Below are 19,758 nucleotides of genomic sequence, written 5' to 3'. Positions count from 1 at the left end.
CCTGGGTTCTTGTTATAAAGGGCAATTTGAGTTGGATTCAAATATTAGGCAAACCACACCAGTCTGAACCCTGGTAGGACCCTCTCCCAATTCTGAGTTTTACTGGGTTTTCCTGTACTTCTATTTTTCTCCATGCTGGCAAGTAAACCATAAGCATGACCTGGCCTAGGAGGAAATGGATCATTCTTGGCTCACCATCTTGTTGGAATTCAGAAGCCAGAAACCTTCTGAACACAGATCCTGGAAAAGGAAACCTGCCAGAGTAGCATACATCATCTAAGTGTTGTTTTCAGGATTTGCCATACAAATGAATGCATCTCCTTGCTCAGCCACCCCCAGCCAAACTACGTTTCTAGACTTATGTCCTACAACACAGCTACACTCAGAGAATGGAAGGGAAGAAATGTCAGAATGTTTCTCTGAATATTTCATTCCTCTACAAAATACACCATTTGGGAAAAGACCCCAAAGACAAAACGAGGCATGCAAACAGTGCAATGGCACCTACTGAAAGTACATCATTACACATGCATAGTACACTCAGACTTACTGTTCAGTTCCAGGTTAAAAGTTTCCTGACACAAATGCACACCATCATCATCAAATACTTCTGCCACATACTCTCCCTCATCCCCCCATTGCGTGGGGCAACGGCTCAAGCTGCCATTGGGGAACAAGTAGGCTCTTCTGCGGTAGATTGTGGGGGCATTTGCTGCTTGTCTTGTTTTGGCCACTCGCTGGTTGTCTTTCTTCCAGACGACATGGATGTACCCAGCTGATTGCAGGCAGTTCAGGTCAAAAGTAACACAGTCACCTACAAGCCCTCTCACAAGGTGCCCTGTTGAAAGAGAGCACATATGTATATTTACTTAAGGGATGTACAAGACATCATATATATTTGCTTTTTGAAATATCTTACTACCTTGGAAGCATTTCCACACAGGCTTATAAGTTATCTACCAGGAACTTGCATGCAGCCAGAGTTTGCTTTTAAGAGGAAGGCAAGTAACAAATTAAATTCCTGAGTAGTTCCCTGAGAACCATGAGAAAGTCCACTTCATTGTCGTGCTGAGGAAGCATTTTACTTGGATTTGATTTAGGAATGGAGAATCCTACTGGGAGCTCACAAGACTTATCAAGAATGTATTATGAATCAGCATCCATCATATATATTAATGCCTAGGGACACATCTAAAATATTGTCTTTGACACTGTCCAAAACCCAAATAGTAACTTTTAACAGTTTCCCTACAAAACTGCATCCTGACATTTGCAATAGCTGCTATGTCGGAAGTGGAAACAAACCCTATGCCTTTTGTCATAAACTGAATTTGGCATGTCTGAGTTATAAAATTACTGTAGTCTGAAGGTCTGAATGAAAATAACTCCCATTCAAATGATAATTGCTTGCTTCTAAAAAGCTAACTGCTTCTGGGCAAAGATTGTTTTGCCCTGAAAAGCAGAGATTCTGCCTACGTTGAAACCATCTGCTAGTTTGGTTGCCTAGCTATTTCAAAATAAGATAGGATGCATCTCAAATAGCTTAAAACACCTTCTGTTTGTCTGTCTACCCATCCTATGGACAAGAAGGAAAAATATTTCTCTGATTCCTACATCCAGGAAACAGAGGAAGGGCATTAACTAAAAGGCACAAAAAAATGAGTCGCCTCAAACAGCAGTGTCATCAGAACCCATTTTCTATTCCATGTTCTTGTATTGCTCTGGCTCGAGTCAGACAGCAAGTTCAAGTCGCTGAAGCACAAAAGACAAAATTGCCTTCAACATTTAGGGCCATCGGGACGGCAAGGCAGCCAGAGTGCTTTGCTGGGTACTGACAATATCAAGGGAGCAGTGTGAGGTGGAAACTCATTCTCACCCTCTAGTCCTGTCTGGGGAATGTAGGAACTACAGTGAATGGCAACAGGGAAGACAGGGTTATTGGGAAGAGAAGGCAAGTATTTATTTTTGTGGGCCCTCTGGCAACCTCTGCAATAAGCAGAAGGTGGTGTTGTGAGTGAGGAAAGCAGGAAGGCAGAACAATGCATAATTCTGATTAATCTTCTGTGCCATGGTACCCCTGAAGAACTGTAATATCTCAGAGGCCAGGATGCTCAGAACAGGGAGGAGAGTCCTCCGAATCAGTACTTTATAGGTCCTTAAATCTCCACATTATTCCACTGTGGGTCAGACTTCATGAAGGCTAAGGCAGCTTTCAGTAAATCTCACTGGACTGGGTTAACCTCAATAGTTATGTTAACAGATTTCAAAATAAAGAACTAATTTTTCTAGATGGTAAATTCAAGCACTAGATAAAGAGACAGAAAAAACAAAATTTGAAACAGAGTCTAAAATTAGCACCCAATAACTAAACAAGGAAGCTCAATAGGAGCTTAGCACATTTAGGAGCTTAAACAGTTGGGTTTAAAAGTCTAACTGTAACATCTTGTTTTTAGACTTGTAGCACAAGTGTAGATGCTAATTGCAAGTGTAACAAACGTTTAATCACAAATATAACATGCCAGTGTTCTCATCCAGATTATCACATGAACTCAAAGGCAGGAGCTGCCAACTGTGAATCCATAATCTATTCATCGTAACATAAACAAGTGTCTGTTCCAGGCAGCTCAACACAGAAAGAAAAGGACTTTAAAGTGAAAATTTACACCCACCATGCACACGTAGCTGAAATTTTCTTTGGTAGAGACAATGCTGAGAGCTGTTGCACACCGTGGCCGTGTACCATCCTGCATCCTCTTTCCCAGTCACGCGGAGCCCCAACGTCCCATTAGGAAAGACACGAATGTGCTGGCCATGCCCGACGTTGCCATGCATCCAGCGCTGCGAGGACATATTTCCCTTGTGCCAGATGATCTGAAAAGGCTCCTCCAATTGGGGATAGTCAAGGTCAAAAATAACATAGTCGCACACTCTCCCATCTATCGTTGTCACATCACTGTGAGCTGAAAACACAGCACACACAGAAAAAAGCTGTTAGCCAACAGTTCAACATAATTACAGCCATCAGGTTGAAACTCTGGCGATGACACAGGTTTGAGAATATCAGCTGGGAGCTGGGATTTAAGAGTGAAAGTTGGGATGCACTTGCAAATCCAGCTACAGAAATGTATGGTCACAAACTAATCACTAAACCCTGGCTTGTCCAAGTGCCATAGGTTATGCAGAGATGGTTTTGTACTGGTCTTCCTCCTTAAAAGTTTCATAAAGCTTAAGTAGAAATTTCTTTAAACTCCTGTAAGAGATTTTTTATGAAATAAAGACACATATGGCATAAACTGATGCATGAATCAGCCATTTTTATTCCTTGTAAATACGAAGACACAACTCACAATTCATACTCAATAATATCTAATAAGCCAACTCTGTCAAATTATATTTGTTTTATTAGCATTATCTTGCCAGAGTTTATTACAGCACTCCTTCAAACATTAAATCTTTAAGAGGAAAGCTGTAAGCTTAATTAATATTCTATTTTTAATTGCTTGGCTTTTTCGTATTCCAAATATACTGATGTAATTCCATTAGCTGAGGTCTTTTAGTTCCCAGTGGAATTAATTTCAAGCAGAAGCTACTTACAACAGCAAGTGCAGCTGTTAGCTTACAACAGCAAGATAAAACACATTGGGAACATAATTTTGTTTTGATCCAACACTTAAATGTTGTCCTGATCCTGCAGCTAGTAAACCCAGCAGCATAAACCTCTAAGAACACATCCACACCAAACCAGATTTTCCATCCCAGTTTAGCATAAAAGCATGCTGCTACTAGGGAATTACTAAGAATTAAATAAATTTTCTTACCTTCAAGAATAACAAGTGCACACAATGCAGCCTGGAAGGTGAAAACAGGTAACATTTCAGAAGTGACCTTTTCTTTGCTATTACATACACACTTTGTTATGGGCTTCTTCACCAGGAAACCTTTAAATCCTGCTAGCTTAGATCCCTAGTGAATGATGTGGCTCAAGGTAAGAAGGTGAGGAAAAATATTTAAAGTATTCTTGCATGCTAATCATTTCCTTTCCAGACCTGAACAGAGAATTCTCAGATACAACAGGTATCTTGTTTAAAAAAAAAAAAATCCTGTGGTTTCAACCACTGTCAGAATAGTATCAGCTATGAACTTGCGGGTAAGCTTCCCTTTATTCCATTCCACAAGTGCAACAGTAGAGGTTAGCACTATCGCATGACTTTTCACAGCAAAAAGAAATCCAGGGAAAAGGTGTAGCTGCAGGTCAACAAAGGAAGATTTGTTGCTGGAGATGGACTTGCATGTCTGTACAACTGCTCCTCTGGCCCTCTGCAAAAACACTCCAACACTGCAAAAGCTCTTATTTGTGTAAGGTAAGGTGTGTAGCTTTGTCATCAGTAGGGTGAGGATGTCTGCAACAAAGAACGATATTGCAGTTACCTGCAGTATCGGAGCTTTCCCTGAGGACACAAAATTTATGCAAAATAGCGCAACACCATACAGCAACCCAAAGCAGTGTCATGCATCCTGCTCAGCTTCCATCTAGTTTTGTCTGAGTGTGTACATGACTAACCAAATGAAGCTACAGGAGAAAGCACAAAGGACTTCTTGATATACCAAAGGAGCATGTGTGAAGAAGCCAAACTCCTGCAAGTCTCTAGAGAGGTCCGTGGTTCCAACACATCTCTGCCAGCTGAGTGGTCACCTCAAAAAGTAAATTTATTTCTGGAGTTCACAGAATCTAATTTCCCAGCCTGACAGCCCGCAAATTAGGGTGAAGTTTCCCTTTGCAGTACACGCATCACACCAAGGCTGCAACTTGAGCAGCAAATTATTGATTGAACTCGTCTTTGCTGTCTCACAGTTTTCCCAAAATCACTGCCTCTACTTGAAGAAGGAACAAGGAAAACTGCATGTAAGGCAGAGCTGACACCCAGGATGAGCAATAAAATGGACAGAACTTCTGGAGAGGAGAGCAGGTTGCCTGTCTTTCTGCTTGTCAAGCAACACCTTGGCCCCAAACTCAGCAAGTACAGGGTCACAGAAGAGCATGCATCCAAGAGCCTTAAAATGAAACAAATGTTGACTGACTCACACTGACTATCCACAATAACTGCTTGCTATGGTTTGCACTCATATAGAAATGAGAGAGACATCTCAAAGGCGCAGGTCTGAAAGACCTCAGGCTGACTAAAAATATATGCTGCCATACAATCAACAAGTCAAGCACTTCTCGTGTGCAAACTTTACCAGAGAGCCTCCATAACCTTCATTGCTACCTTCACTGGTAGGCGTTAGACCACAAAATACAGCATTGTGGGTCATCTTTACTGCCTTGTTTCAGCAAATATGGAGACTGTGAAAACCACAGCACTCTGAAAACAACCAACCTGTGATTACACATTCAAAAGAAAAGGGAGGAAAAACTGCAAACTAGCTTCTTTCAACACAAAAGCATTCAAATTAATAGCAAAAAACAAGCACAAAAAGACAGTGAATACAAGAAGTCTAAACCATGCGTAGTCCTGCAGCAACTCAGAGATCTAAACAAATAGGGTGGTTTAATGAAGCCAGATAAGTAGTAGGATGTTTGTCAGTGCCATCAGCTGCAAACATCATTCAGCTTCAAAAGATCTCTGAAGGAGAGCAGGTACACCAATAATTAACATCTTTTGCCGTAACAAAGATGGACAGTGTGCTGCCTCAGATGTGCCCTCCCCAGTATCAATCCTTGCATGGTAGTCTACATCTAGACTAATGAAATGAGCTCCACAAGCAGTCCAGGTCCCCAAACCCCTACAGCAGATTTACTGGTGATGGCACAGGCCCTCTCCCTTCCTGCCACACAAAACTGGTGATGTCATCTGGAAAAATGGCAGCACGTTTATTAGGTAGTCAGTAAGTGGCTGAGTCTTTACACAGACCAATACAGCAGCAAGACTTGCTGAATAGTAGTGGTCAGCATTTTAGCTCTAGCTTTATCCTGGGTTCAAAGTGGAAAGATGTTGAGTTGCACCATTAGTCACACTGGTTTTGTTAACATCAGCATGCCCTTCATTAATTCTCATGCTATGATGAAGATGTGTGTGTGTGTGCAGGTGTACATGTGTCTATGCACATATTTATGTGCAGCTCTATTTGAGCTTTTTGTTTTGAGCTTTGTCTTGCTTGTTTGACCCTCAGGCAGTCACTGTAACCAGAGAAGGCTCACAAGAAAACCAGCTGAGTGACTCCAGCCTCCCTTTGATGGGCTTGCCATGCAAAACTTCACAGAGTATTAGCCTCCAGTATTCTTGTAATTACCTGAACTGTTTAAAAAGTCTCCTTTGTTAATAATTTCTTCTCAGCACCCACAGACCACTGAAGCCCAAATAATTTGCATATACCATTACCTTTGGGCAGATAAGGCATGGGCATGCAATTTCAGGTACGCAATTTCACTTATAACTTGTCAGCCAATCAGTTCCAATCGAAATTAAGCTGCGATGGGACCCCAGGCTGCTATCTTTTACTTTGCATAACACAATTACCCTGATGAGGCCGACAAAATACATATTTAAACAAATAACCACGTTAATATAGCTCAATTCCTGGATCAACCATCACCTAAAATGAAGTAATTGAACATTGGCCTGCCTGAGGGAAGAAATGGGGAAAGACTGCCCCCTTCAGTACACAAACATCTTATTCCCCCGCTACCTGAGAGCAAAATCTAGCTTTTTTAGCACACCTTGGGACATTTATCTAATTGAAAAAGATTACAAAAGCAGAGTTAGTTAAAGCTGTACAAACAACGAGCTGCAGGTTCTCCCTGGTGAAAAACAAGCTTTCAAATACAGATAATAAGCACTTCATTCATGATTCTTCTTCCAATTTTCCCACAATTGTGCAAGACATTTCACTTCACCCATTCTGGTTGGCTTTCCAATGTTGTTAACTGTCTGATGTCCTTCCATACACAGGACTACATCAGCACTATCTCACTACTTCCCAAAAAAACTGCTAGAAAAAATGAATGCATACCTGTCACTTCCTCTTGCCTAACTTCTGCTGCTCACTGTGCTCTTTTTGCGTGTGTTTTCTAAATACCTAATCAACACCCTGACACAGACTCTACATCCCCAGTGAAAGTGATCTTCCAGGTCATTGTTTGACACAAACATAAAAGAATGAGAGTACTGACTCACAAGTCACCAAATACAATGCTGAAATATATCTGGGTATTAAAAAAACACTAGCAGACAACTGCAAGCTGCAGCAATGCCAGACTCAAAGCACTATTGCAGGGCACGATCTATGACGTTTGCCTTTTTCTTAAGAGTGTTCTGTCCATGACACTTAAGCAAGCCTTTTTTCTTCCCACAGGCAGAAGTGTCAATTAAGTAAGAGAGACTGCATTATACTTTGAGTGGTCTGAAGCATCTCACTGTAAAATGTGAGGAACAAACTACAGTGCTTTACTGCAAAACTTCCACATTTTAGAGGAACTTTCCCCTATATATGAGTTCTTCCTCTAGACCACTAAGATTACATTTTCAGCTTAATTTAAACTGAGAAATCAGTAAACAATATGGTTTGCAGATACAGAAAACTCAAGAGAGTAAGATGTTTACTAGAATATCATGTTCAGACATTTGCAAGTAAAACACTCTGAAAAAATAATCTGTAAAACTGTGATGTAAATGATAACATAAGTTACACTCCTGAGATAAGTGGATCAGAGAGTACTGCAGCTGCAACCATCTGAAAGCAAAGTTGCAGATACAGCCTTTAGGTGAAGTAGTAAGGCCACAGATAAGCTTGACTTGGAAGGGTCTTACAAAGGAAGCATCGCTCCACACTTGCCTTTCTTATAGGGAGGCCTTGAGGTGGATCTTTAGCGTGACTCAGTACAGCAGTCCTTCTTCAGCAACCATGGAAACAAACGTCATTTGTTAATGGAAATGGGCAGCGTAGGCCAAAAGGAAAGCTAGAATTTGCGGCTTACATTTTGCCTTTTCCATCAGTGCCACACAGATGCAAGAGATATTTTGCCCTCATCCTTGTTGCTCCTTGAAGCGTCACCCACCCAGCAACCCACACACTCCCTACAGCCACACTCCCTCGGCCAGCAGCCTCTTCCCAGGCCCTTTCCACAGGGCTCTCTCCTCTCTCTGAACTGCTTCTCCCCTGCATTGCCCTCTTTCCTTCCAGATTATTTCCTCCCTTCCCCACATCGGCTCTTGCCAGGCCACCACCCCGACGCCCACCGACAACTGTCTCTACCCGCCTTCTGCCCCACCACGCCTGAGCCGAGGCGACCACCACGGGGTCGGTTTCCCCCCTCAGGGTGCACACAGCAAAGTGCCCTGTGGCAGCGGCAGGACTCCACTTCCCATGGCGCACAGCGGCCAGTCACTGTGGGTCGGATGAGTGGCAGCCAGCCAGTTGCAGCAGTTACCGGGTGGCAGTGCCTAGCTATCGGTTGGCAGTTGGTGGTTGGCAGTTGGCCATTGGTCCTTGGCTGTTGGAGCAGTCTGCAGTTGCCACCAGGCAGCGTGTCCGGGCCCCGCTGCTCAGGCCCTTCCTTCTAAAGATGACCCCATCCAAAATGCAGGGGCTGGCTCTGCAGGTGCCGCCGGGGCTACCTGAGAGCAAAGGACTGCAATTTGTCGTGGGAGGAAATGGACATCTACTGCTCCTGGCTAACCGCTTTTGAGAAGTCCTTTATAACAGCTCCTTGAAAATTCTCAGTTATTCCAAGATATCGGGGGTCAGAGGGGTCATCAGTTACTCCTGATCCTTCAGTTACAGATGCATTAAGGGAAGACTGAACACAAGAGCACAGAGCTGGCCACAGCTGTGAAACAGGGGGACTCAAAGGGTCAAACGAGTCCTTGGGCAGCGTTCTGCTAGCACAGAGAAGCATCCACCTGCCACCATCTCACGAAAGGCAGTCTCCCATGCTATGAGGAAACAGGGTGCATAGGGAAGTAAAAAGATTTAGACTACTTAACTAGTAAACTAAATCGTATCTGTCTTCTAAAGATGAGATAAAATTCAGCATCTGCTGAAAGACTCCTCTATGTCGTTTCCCAGTTGCTTTTCAGACTTTGAAGCTTCTCTAGGTCTTAGCCCTTACTTGGATTTGTAAGAGCATAGGCAAAGCAATAAATCTAGGTAACGGGTAATTAAGCAAACAACAACTGAGATAACAGCAGTCACTCCTTTAACTGACAAGTTTTATTTGGTACGTACATAAGTTCATAAAACATAACCTCCATTAACAAGCTTGCACCAGTCCATTGGCCAGCTGTCTCAGGAGCCTAAGGACCTTGGGGGTTGTCTCCAATGAATTCACGCAGGTGCGTTTGCTTGTTCTTCCTCTCATATTTTTTTCCATTTACTCAATGCTGGGAATGCCTCTCCTTACTCACTGGTTGATCTTCCTCCCCGAGCTGTTTCACTCCTTTATCTCTACAAGGGCTTTTTTCATTATCACTTTCTGTTCTACTTAGGGAGTCTAAAAAATCACACAATGAATGACAGCTACTCTCTGTTTTGAGTGAAGGAAGGGTCCGTCACAGGTTCCTTACACTAACCTTCACGCATGTCAGCTACAGACTGCTGGTCTACAAGTATGTACCTATGCAAACCCTCAATGATTACTGCGTTTTACGGGGGAGGTTAAACATCAAAGAGTAAATCTCCTCAGCTACATGTTATTTGCCAAAGTAGTGAATCAGGTGCACAAAAATAACTTTGATTTTGCATCTCATAGGTAATTGACCAAACACACTGAGGTCAATTTCTTCAAAAAGGGAGTACGTATCATCATTTGTAAACAAAATAACACATTAAAAATAGCAGATCCATGGATGTGCACCCTTTTTTTTTTTACTTCTATTTGGAAAATCTGTAATTTAACAAGTCCGGGTAAGCTTGAATCAAACCTAGCAGGAAGTTTGTGACAACAAGGGGTTGCTATTCCTGGACTGCCCTGTTCATGTGTATGTAATAGCTTTGACAGCTGTTTTAGTCCCTGTCAGTCACAGGTGTCCTTGAGTCTCCTGGCAGAAAGCTCTTCTTTCTGCATCCATTTTTAAGTCTGCTAGCAGATTTGAGTCAATGCAAGAAGCTCAAAGCAGCAGTTACTACCAAGACACAATTTGAGTACCTTAAGCTGGAATCCTCCCAGAGTACTGGCATGTATTGTAGTCTGAAGAATGTATATCCCTGAAACACAATGAAAGGTTGCCCTGAACTACTAAATAACGGAACATGATACGGTGATGTCATGTTCACTTTTTTTCCCAGGAGCACATGCCTAGATTGGGACAGCTGCATTTTAGCATTGATATAGCAAATGATTGTTTTCCAATTTTTTAATCAATCTAATGGTAGCTTGCTTCCTGTCATATTTTTTTTTTCCCCCTGAAATATAATGGAGACGTGGAGATACTCAGAACCTGGCTGGACATGGTCCTGGGCAGCCTGCTCTGGCTGACCCTGCTTGAGCAGGGGGTTGAACTAGATCTCCCAACCACTCTGTGATTCTGTCATTCTCATATCAGAAATTATTTGGGGGGGAAGGGAAGGAACTTTAATACTTCAAATTCAACCAAGGGATATCATTATCTTCTTGGAAAGCACTGCACTTCACTTTTTGCAGTGTTAACAAGCATCTTATCTGGGCTATGGAAAACTGCACGTGTTAATGGAGCTAACATACTTGGAATAGTGTTTCCTTCAAATGGCATTGAAGAGTAAGACAACAAACAGCTCTCATTGTTTATTTCTTTTAGCAGCTGTGCAGAGTGTCGGTGCTCTATATATGAGTGATTAATGTATCACTCTGCACCAAAAGCTTTCATTGCAGGTGAAAATAGTTGATTAATACATAAGTTTAAGAAATAATCTTCAGTGGGTAGTCACAATCTTTCAAATGCCTTTAGTAAACTTCCTTCCTTACATTCAGGGGGCAGTTTTACTGAGTGTAAATTAATTACTGTAAAGGCTGTTGGGTAGGTATGGCATTCCTTTCAGCACTGCAATACCAAGAGAACAGTAAAGCTGAAGGTTAGCTAGAGCTTACTGCAAAATGGAAAAACAGTTGCTCCCATTTGTAGTAGTATTTCTCCTTATCTACTGTCATTCTCATTTTCATTCCTTTTCTCCAACAAGCTCTTCATTAGACACGGGGGTTTGGTCATTTCAACTATTTAAGCATTGTGGACTTTTTAAAGACAAAATACTTTTAACACTAAAAGCATAGAACCTTTTAAAACTGATACATCAGCTTTGTCAAAAAAAAAAAAAAAGGAAAGGGGACTTCCAAATCACTAGCCACCTGAAGTTCAAAGTTACCAAACACTGAAATTGCTCTAAAGTAGTAAAACATGGAGCCAGGGCTTGACATGGTGGTGATTCCGAACTAATACAGCTATTTTGAAATGCAAGAACTTTCTCGATAGCATCTGTCTAGGTTCAGGCAGTTGTATTTTAATAGTGATCTAGTAAATGCTGTCTTACCATTTGTATCAACCTGGAGACACTTTGCTTCTTTTCCTTTTCCTTGAAATATGATTCCATTACCCAATTTGTGCACTCAATTGCTTTCTGCATTTTTAAGATAGCCAAACCCTTTTCTGAAGATTTCTCCCAAATTACCAACTTTTAATTACTGAATTGTCTGCAGGATGCTACATGTATGGTAACCCATAATTGCCCACATCTTGGTCACAGAATCACAGAAATGTTGATTGGAAGAGACCACTGGAGTCCAACCTCCTGCTCAAAGCAGAACTATCACCAGCACCACCAGATCAGCCATGGCTTTGTCTAGCCATGTTTCAAAAACCTCCAAGGATGGAGATCCAGCAACCAGGATTACTTTCCTCTCTCATTCTTTTCCATACATTTGGACTTTGATTGTGAACATACTGATCTTCAACCCTCCACATTTCTAAGCAAATGTGCTATATGCTACAAGCATGACAAGGATATAGCAATGTGCCTGTCATTTTTACCATTTTGTGAATTGATGGGACTATGTTTTCCCTTTCATTCTATTTCAGTATTCCCATCTTATTTTGTTGACGACCATTTCTCCATCTGCCCACACCAAGTGAAATTACAGACTGCGAGTCAAATGAGCCCATGTCAGTCATCACTTCTCCAACAGAAAGTCTTTAACGCAAATTGATGCTTAAACCTTAACAAACAAAGCCTCAGCATGACAACACTGAACTCCATTTGTTTCTTTCTTACTGCCATTCCCATACAATTTAGGGCACAGTCACTACGGTTTCTGACTAATGCAAATCACTTGTGCCCTGCTATAAATAGCTTGAAGTGGAAAGGGAATCAGGAAGCTTTGAGAATATTTTTCACTTTGTTACTAGAAAAGATTTCCAGATTCCTGGAAAACCACTCCTCATCTGAGTCCTCATCTTATGGCCAGCCTGTTTTGTACCACTGCTAAGCACATACTACACATTTGGGCATTTTAGCTCCTAGAAAGGCTGGGCAATTTTCTATATTATCACCTCGGAGCAAGTGGTGGTGTAAAAGAACCACCACCCAAAAAAGGCAGTGTATTTATCAGTTGGGATACAAGGGCCAAGGTGAAAAGCTGCTTATTTTTTATGACATCATGGAGTAAAGTGCATCTGCTGTCTCCTGCCTGTGCCTGTGGCCACAGGGTGGCTTCCTTCATGTTCAGACCCACTCCTGGTCCCCTGGTAAGGTGGCAGGGCAACCCAAATGTCATCATGGCAAGAAAATAGCAAACATCCAGATCGCCATGACAAGAAAAGCTGTGTCTCACAGGTGGCTGGTCCCTGTCAGGCTTGAGGTGCAGCCCCCCAGAATCAGACTTTCGACCTTGTGAGACCAGGGGAACGAACGCCCCCACACTGCACAAGAAAGCGGACAGGTAGAGTAGTGCTGGAGGCCTGTGTCACAGTGGGCATATCAAAGTGGAATGGCCTGGTTTATACTGGTAAGCTGCAATGTTGCAGGGACTGCTCTAAGCACACAGCCATGCTGTGAACTGCCTGGGGAAAAGGGCTGGCTGGTGCACCCCAATGCAACAGCTCTCTAGCAGGGGCAGTTGCGTTCCAGTGCCCTGAGGGGGGTCTCCAGGCATGGGCTTAAGTTCAGAACTGCAAAGGCCTAAGTCAACACTTTCCAATGTCACCTACTGTGTAGGGAGAACTTCCTCTCATGAATGAGGGAAGAACTCATTTATTCACCTGAGCTCTCAAGTTTCCTACCACATTTCACGAAAACATGCATAGTCATCTACCTTCTTCCCTCCAGGTATGAGTTACATGGAGAAATTAAGGAGAGCAGGCACCATGTTGTAAAACCATGTGTACACTTCTTTCCCCTGGGGAAACTCCAAATGAGACAATAATTCCAGAACAAAGTGACTTCTTATCTCCTCTCCCACCTTTCATGGCACGGTGTCCTCACAAGCAGCTGCTGCGTGCTGTGTCCCATTTTCTACACAGACACATGCTACGCACCCTTCAGCTGCTTCCCTTCTGCCCTGAAGTTAAGCTTGACAGTTTGATGTCAAAGCACCTTACTGTGCTAAGGGAAAGCACTTTACCAAATACGCACCTCTGCACATGGTCCATAAAACAACAGTGCCGTTTCAAAACCCTGGGGTGCACAACAACCTGCCTCCGGACAACAACCCTCTGAGAGGTGCTGGATTTGACACTCGAAAGCAGCTATCAAAGCGATTAATCCATCCCTCCTCCCGCAAGACCCCGCGAAGTAGCCCTCCCCGGCACGCTGCCCCGGGCAGACAGGTGCAGGGTATCGAGCCGTGAGGCCCAGGGCGCTGTAGTTCCCCCGCAAGGAGCGCAAGGTCCGGGCGGCGCTGCGGGGGTGCCCCGGGCACGGGGGCTGCGGGGGCCCCCCCGCGGGGCCCGCCCCGGCTCCCATCCCGGCGCGGCTCCCAGCCCGGCACCTCCCGCTCCGCCCAGGAAGCGCCCTTTGCCCGCGGAGCAGGAAGCTGCTGCCGGCGCGCAGCAGGGAGGGCACCGGGCAGGAGCTGGCGCCCTGCAGGTAGGCACGGCGCGGCACGGCGCGGCACGGCACGGCGGGGCTGGGCTGGGCCTCCCGCACCCGCTCGGCTGGGAGACAGGGCGGCAGTGAGGGGCAGGGCCGGGTATGCCCGCGCGGGTCTGTGCCGGCTCTCGGGGGAGGCCAGTGACACTGAGAGCCGGGCTTTAAACCAGTGTCTGAGCCTTTGTCTGTCGGCCCTGCGGAGGAAGGAGCTATCCGGAGGAGAAAAAAAATGCAACTCGGAGAAGGGGAGGGCCGGCGCGCCCCTCTTACAGACCCCGCTCCGCTGTAGTTGCCATCCTAGTCAGCTTGAACCCATTACCTGTAACGCAGTTTCCCTCCTTCCATCCCTTTTCACCAGCCACAGAGCAAATGCATATCTTTCCTCAGTTTCCACATAGTGCCTCTGCTCGCTGTTGCAGACAGGCAGGTGTGGAAAACCTTTGTTCCCAAAAACTATGCACTACTTGCCCCCCTTCTGCACCTCTACCTTTCGGTGCAGTGGCCCTCCCATTCCACCTCCTGGGTCTGTCTCCCAGGGCCCCCTCAGCATCCCTAGCTGGGCACAGAGCTGGGCAGGAAGGTGGTCACTGACAGATGCTGTAGTTTATGAACAAATCTGATGGTACAGGGAAAAGGGGGCTCTCATCAGACCCAAGAGAAATGTGTGCAGCTGCATAATCAACTGTTTTCTGTGACAAAAGTGCCTTCACCTTTTGATTTTACTGCAAGCATTCTCTATCCCAGATAATAGTTGGAAAGAGGAAGATTTGAACATCTTCTGAATTGCAGGTTTGGCGTGACCGTGCAGAGCGTGCTTAGCCACTGGCAGCAATTCAGGAGCAGACTGCAGGATCCCAAGGAGCCCAAGAAGCTGAAAGTATGGCGCTCTACACTAGGATGAGTCCCATAACCTCCACAGCTTGGTACAACCACTGGAGGAATACAGAGCTGAGTGGCTGGAAGAGAAAATAAGTAGCTATGTGCAAATAGCTAAGGTAAAAACCAGAAATTGTAGGACCCAGCTACAAAATCTATATATGGTATCACAATACTAAAGCCAAGGCCCCAGGAATAGTATGGTGTGTTTGCAAAGCCTCTGCTGGAGGTCCAAATTATATATCCTTCATATCTTGTTTTAATAAAGCTGTGGATGTTGCATGCAGTAACCCCACACACACAGGCATTCTTCCTGTTTCGTTTTCCACATTCAAGAAAAAAAGCCCAGTATGCCCATTCTTCCAGTAACAGATGAAATCCCTGAAGGAATGTCCCCTCTGTTGATGAGGTTTGTCCCGTCCTTTCACAGAGACATGACTGTGATCGTGAGAAAGGAAGAAACTTTCCTTTCTCCAGACTAGCCTGTTAATTGTATAAAGGCTATCTGCTTTCTGCTGAGCTGCCGTAGCGAATTTGAGCATAGCAGCAGCGTGTCAATGGCAACCCAAGCTAGGAAATTTTTGCAGTCAGAAGGGAACTCTTCCTTCTACCTTGTCTGCTTGCTTAGATGTTTCCCCGGGTGGTTGTTATTGGACATTTGTCAGACGCTGGTACCACCTCTGAAATGCTAAGGGATTTGCTCCTCCAAAGTTCCTGTTTGTTGACAGCTTTCAGAGACAAACCCTGCTGTTTGTGATTAGCTGCCTGGGGGAAAGGTCTATGTGTGGACAGGGTTTTGACTCCTCCTGCTCTAGAGTGGGGGTGGGCCATCTGGTACATACTGCAGCATGTAAATAGCTTGATCGGCCTGTACTGCCAAACTTGCAGCAGAAATTCTCGGTAGTGACAAAGTCCTGAGAGCTGTAGGGCTGCAGAAAGCAGCCTCCCTTTGTATATTGGCTTGGAACTGCTGGAAATGATCCATCTGCAGAGGTGGTCCACTTCAGCATTCAGCAAATATTAAAAGTAGAGACTCTAAATTTAACTTCTAAGGCTTTTTTTTTTTTTTTTTTGCTAAGGCTTCTTTTTTGCTTATCTGATTATTTTTGTCTTCACGGGTCTGCAGTTGGAGATTGTAGTCTTTATCTTTTGCTTGCTCCCTTTCTTTCTGTCCAGCTTTGCCACCTAGAATCAAAGACTTCAAGATTGGTGGTTTTATAATCACTGGAAACCAAGGTCCAAAACTGTTCCCTCCATCTGAGTTGTCTCCTTGATTCTGACACTGTCTAATCCCTTATTACCCATTGCCTGCTGTTAAATAGCTGTTGGTGATGGATGAGGTGGTCCAGGACCATCAGTTTACGCTGTTTGCACCAGAGCCCGTCTGTCCATAAGTCAATTCCATCTGGAGCATGAGTAATTGTCCAGAGTTATTGGTTGTCCAGAGAGATTGGTAGCTTTAAGCAGAGTTCAGGGAGTACATTTTTGAAGTGATGCAAACTAGTATTAAGCAACTATAAAAAGGGGGGAAAAAAGTAACTTCTTAAATGCTTTAAAGCTATTCCCGTAAGTGATCTCAGCTTTAGCTGTGATGTCTCTGGTCCTAGATTCATCCACATGGTATTCTTTCCCTGCCATTTTTGGTTCTTACTTTTTTAAATAAAGTGGCATTTTTCTTACCATTGTGTTTTCTCTGTTGCTCTGGTTTTTTGTGCAGCATCTGCTAATGCCTGCCCTCTTGATGCTAACAGCTGTTGCTTACTGTTTGGCTGGTTTTGGCCTTAAAATAGTAAATACTGAAGGAAAAATTCTTTGTTTTGGTGCTGATGGTGCTTGTAAGAGCACTCTGCCCAACAGTTGCATTCATGGCAGTTATTGGAGCTTGGTAGGGATGCCAGGCAAGGAACTAACAGAATCCGGCTGGAGTAGACAAGACATTAAATTGCCTGTTTTGTTGGGTTTTGCTGCCTCAGCCTGAGAGTCTGAGGAGAAAGAAGAGGTGAGGCAGCAAGTAAAAATATCAGGTTCTGGTGACCACAGAGTCATTTTCCATTTAAAATAATCTTAGTAATTAGTCTTTTGGCTGTCATTATTAAAGAAATGTAAATATGGCTGGGTTTTGTTGTTTGCTTACATCTGTATCTATGATTGCTGTCAACTAATTCTGTGTCCAGCACGTCTGGTGCATGTGCTAATGTATATCGCTTATCAGAAGAGAGGCAACCTTGAATCTCCTTTAAGGAAAGAGAAAGTATTTGACACCAGATACCTCAGTAGCGCTCAGGATGTCCATAAATATTTACTCAGTTGATTCCATTCTTTTATATAACCACTCTGCTTGTTCCCCATATTCAGTAGGGACAGTAGATTTTAAGATATATAACAAGCTTTTGCTGAATATTCAACTAAGATTACTTTTGTTTGCTTTTGTAAGAGGGATTCCTGATTGCTGAATCTGACATAACTGCCCAGATGGACCAAGGAGAAGAACAAGATCATGAGGCCTTGGAGGAGACACACATGGGTGAGGAATAAGTTTGATAAGTTTATAAACACAGCGCTAACAAAATGCTCTTTGAGCTGCCTCAGTGTTACTTAAGCCACTTTATTCCATGCAGCTCATATTGAGACCTGCTCTTTCCCCCTCAGGCCAGGCAGACACCCTGCCTTTCTCAGCCTCCTGTTAAGACTAAGTATAAGAAGATAGAATATTTAGAAGACAAAATTTGTGAAGATTTCTTGGAGGCAGGGAGACACCTGTAGCATTGCCCTCGGCTCTGCTGTTTGTGGCACGTCTGCTCTGTCGCATGATGACGCCATACAGCCTCTCCTGCAGCTACGTTTCCATTTGCTCCCAGTCTTCCCTTTACTGCTTATCATGGTACAGACCAGGCTCCATAGGAGAACAGCTTGTCCATTCTCTGCTGTGCCACTTCCCAGCGAGAATCACAGTTAAAGTTGTACTTTTTTTCCAGGTGGTGAGGTAAGTCCCCTTCCAGATCACCTTGCAAGCACAGATCAAGAGGACAGGTTGGCAGCAGGGTCCAGAGGAGGAGAGGAACAGTTAGGGGACAGCCATGGAAGTCAGTGTGGTTCCCCAGAGGTGCAGCAAGATGACTGTGAGGAGGAAGAGGAGGCTAAGCTGCCTTGCTCTGATATCAGCCTGGTGAAAAGACAGGAGAGAAGGGTGGCAGCAGCCTCGCGGCGAGCCCCTCGTGCAGAGCGGCCCACCATCTGCTCTGAGTGTGGCAAGGGCTTCAGTCGGAGCATCCACCTCATCCAGCACCAGCGAATGCACACTGGGGAGCGCCCATTCCTCTGTGGGGAGTGTGGCAAGGGCTTCAGCCAGAGCTCCCATCTCATCCAGCACCGGCGGATCCACACGGGCCAAAAACCCTACACGTGCGCCGAGTGTGGGAAGAGCTTCAGCCAGAGCTCCAACCTCCTCAAGCACCAGCGCATCCACACCGGGCTCAAACCCTATGTGTGCAGCGAGTGTGGGAAGATCTTCAGCGACAGCTCCACCTGCATTAAACACCAGCGTATGCACACAGGCGAGCGGCCCTACAAGTGCCCAGCTTGTGGGAAAAGCTTCAGCCAACACTCCCACCTCCTTCAGCACCAGCGAGCCCACGACGGCGTCCGGCCTTATGCCTGTGGGCAGTGTGGCAAACGTTTTGGGCAGAGCTCTGACCTCATTAATCACGCGCGTACCCACACTGGCGAGAAGCCTTACAAATGCAGCCAGTGTGGCCGGGGCTTCAGCGGCAACTCCAACCTGATCAAGCATACCCGCATCCACACTGGGGAGCAGCCGTACCACTGCACCCAGTGTGGGGAAAGCTTTCGGTTCCAGCCCCAGCTGGTGCGCCACCAGAAACACCACACAGAGTAGATGGTGGAGAGGAGAAGGCCATGTGGACCACAGGCAGCTACGTGGTGTTGGGAAGACACACAGCTGCTCCTTGGACACCTCATACGGGGCATGAATTTTGGGGGAGGGAGCCCTCAGAGCCTGTCCCCTTTTCTTCTGGGTAAATTGTGAGCACTGCCCAGACACTCAAGCAAAGGGGGAGGCCGCTGCCAAACAAACTAGTGTGTGTTCACTGCACTGCAGTGGTTCTGAGCCCCTCTTTTGGGAATGGGGAAAAGAAAGATGCTTACGGTATGGTACATTCAAGGCCAGAGAGGAGAGCATAGAAGCGTTCCAAGGATCAGTGCCTTTTTCTGTTATTTCTAGTGGGGAGTGATCTTTATCCCAGTAAAAACCAACTAAAAATCTGTGCCTGTTTTCTGTACAAGCTGCCTGGGTTTTGCCCTTGCAGTGGGGCCACAGCCTGGGATGATCACTCGCCTTGGAATCCACATCTCCCACTTGCCGGTAGTCTTGGGTTTAGGCGGTGTTAGCATCTATTTATTTAAAAACCCCACAACACTGTGCTGGGTGCCTCTGCATGCATGTTGTGGGCCCGGCTGATGCTCTGTTGGGGTCACGTCTACGGAACGGTATTTTTGCTGGGTTGTATGGTTGTTAAATTGGGAGTTCCACAAATTACGCTGCTGTTTGACAGCTTAGTCCTCAGCAGCAATTAAGTAAATTAACATCCTAATAGGTATTTCTCTCAGATTCTTGTTTAGGTGCTTTTGTGGGTGGCACTTTATGAATGTTTTTATAAGACTTTTAAATGTATTTACGATGACTTTTTTAATTGTGATCTTCTAATTGTCAGTTGGTGAACAGGAGGAGGAGGATGTTTGAAAAATAAGCTATGTCAAACTCTGATTTTATATTAAATGTTAAACATTTTTTCTTGCATAAAACTTTTAACT

At 44.7% G+C, this 19,758-nt stretch overlaps 2 protein-coding genes across 2 annotated transcripts in view; one reads left to right on the top strand and one right to left on the bottom strand.

Annotated features, from left to right (window-relative positions):
• Positions 1-13,965, bottom strand: part of LOC142604156 (uncharacterized) — a 22,253-nt gene extending 8,288 nt beyond the window's left edge. The window contains exons 1-4 of the mRNA XM_075768843.1: positions 13,597-13,965; positions 3,819-4,400; positions 2,670-2,960; positions 551-838 (exon numbers count right to left, since the gene is read on the bottom strand). Coding sequence (XP_075624958.1) covers positions 551-838; positions 2,670-2,960; positions 3,819-3,873 — 634 coding nt within the window. The 5' untranslated portion in view covers positions 3,874-4,400; positions 13,597-13,965. The remainder of the gene's footprint in view (positions 1-550; positions 839-2,669; positions 2,961-3,818; positions 4,401-13,596) is intronic.
• LOC104631781 (uncharacterized) lies at positions 13,886-19,758 on the top strand. Its single transcript, XM_075768857.1, has 4 exons — positions 13,886-14,049; positions 14,842-15,047; positions 17,363-17,452; positions 17,904-19,758. The coding sequence occupies exons 3-4, from the start codon at positions 17,401-17,403 to the stop codon at positions 18,821-18,823; spliced, it is 972 nt and encodes a 323-aa protein (XP_075624972.1). The 5' UTR covers positions 13,886-14,049; positions 14,842-15,047; positions 17,363-17,400; the 3' UTR covers positions 18,824-19,758.

Source organism: Balearica regulorum, chromosome 1 (genome assembly GCF_011004875.1).
Source record: "Balearica regulorum gibbericeps isolate bBalReg1 chromosome 1, bBalReg1.pri, whole genome shotgun sequence".
Taxonomy (NCBI): domain Eukaryota; kingdom Metazoa; phylum Chordata; class Aves; order Gruiformes; family Gruidae; genus Balearica; species Balearica regulorum.
This window is presented reverse-complemented; position numbering and strand designations above follow the sequence as displayed.

Coding starts and splice junctions, on each gene's coding strand:
- LOC104631781 (XM_075768857.1), top strand. CDS start 17,401: ATGGACCAAGGAGAAGAACAAGATCATGAGGCCTTGGAGGAGACACAC. Junction 17,453..17,903: donor CTTGGAGGAGACACACATGG/GTGAGGAATAAG, acceptor CTTTTTTTCCAG/GTGGTGAGGTAAGTCCCCTT.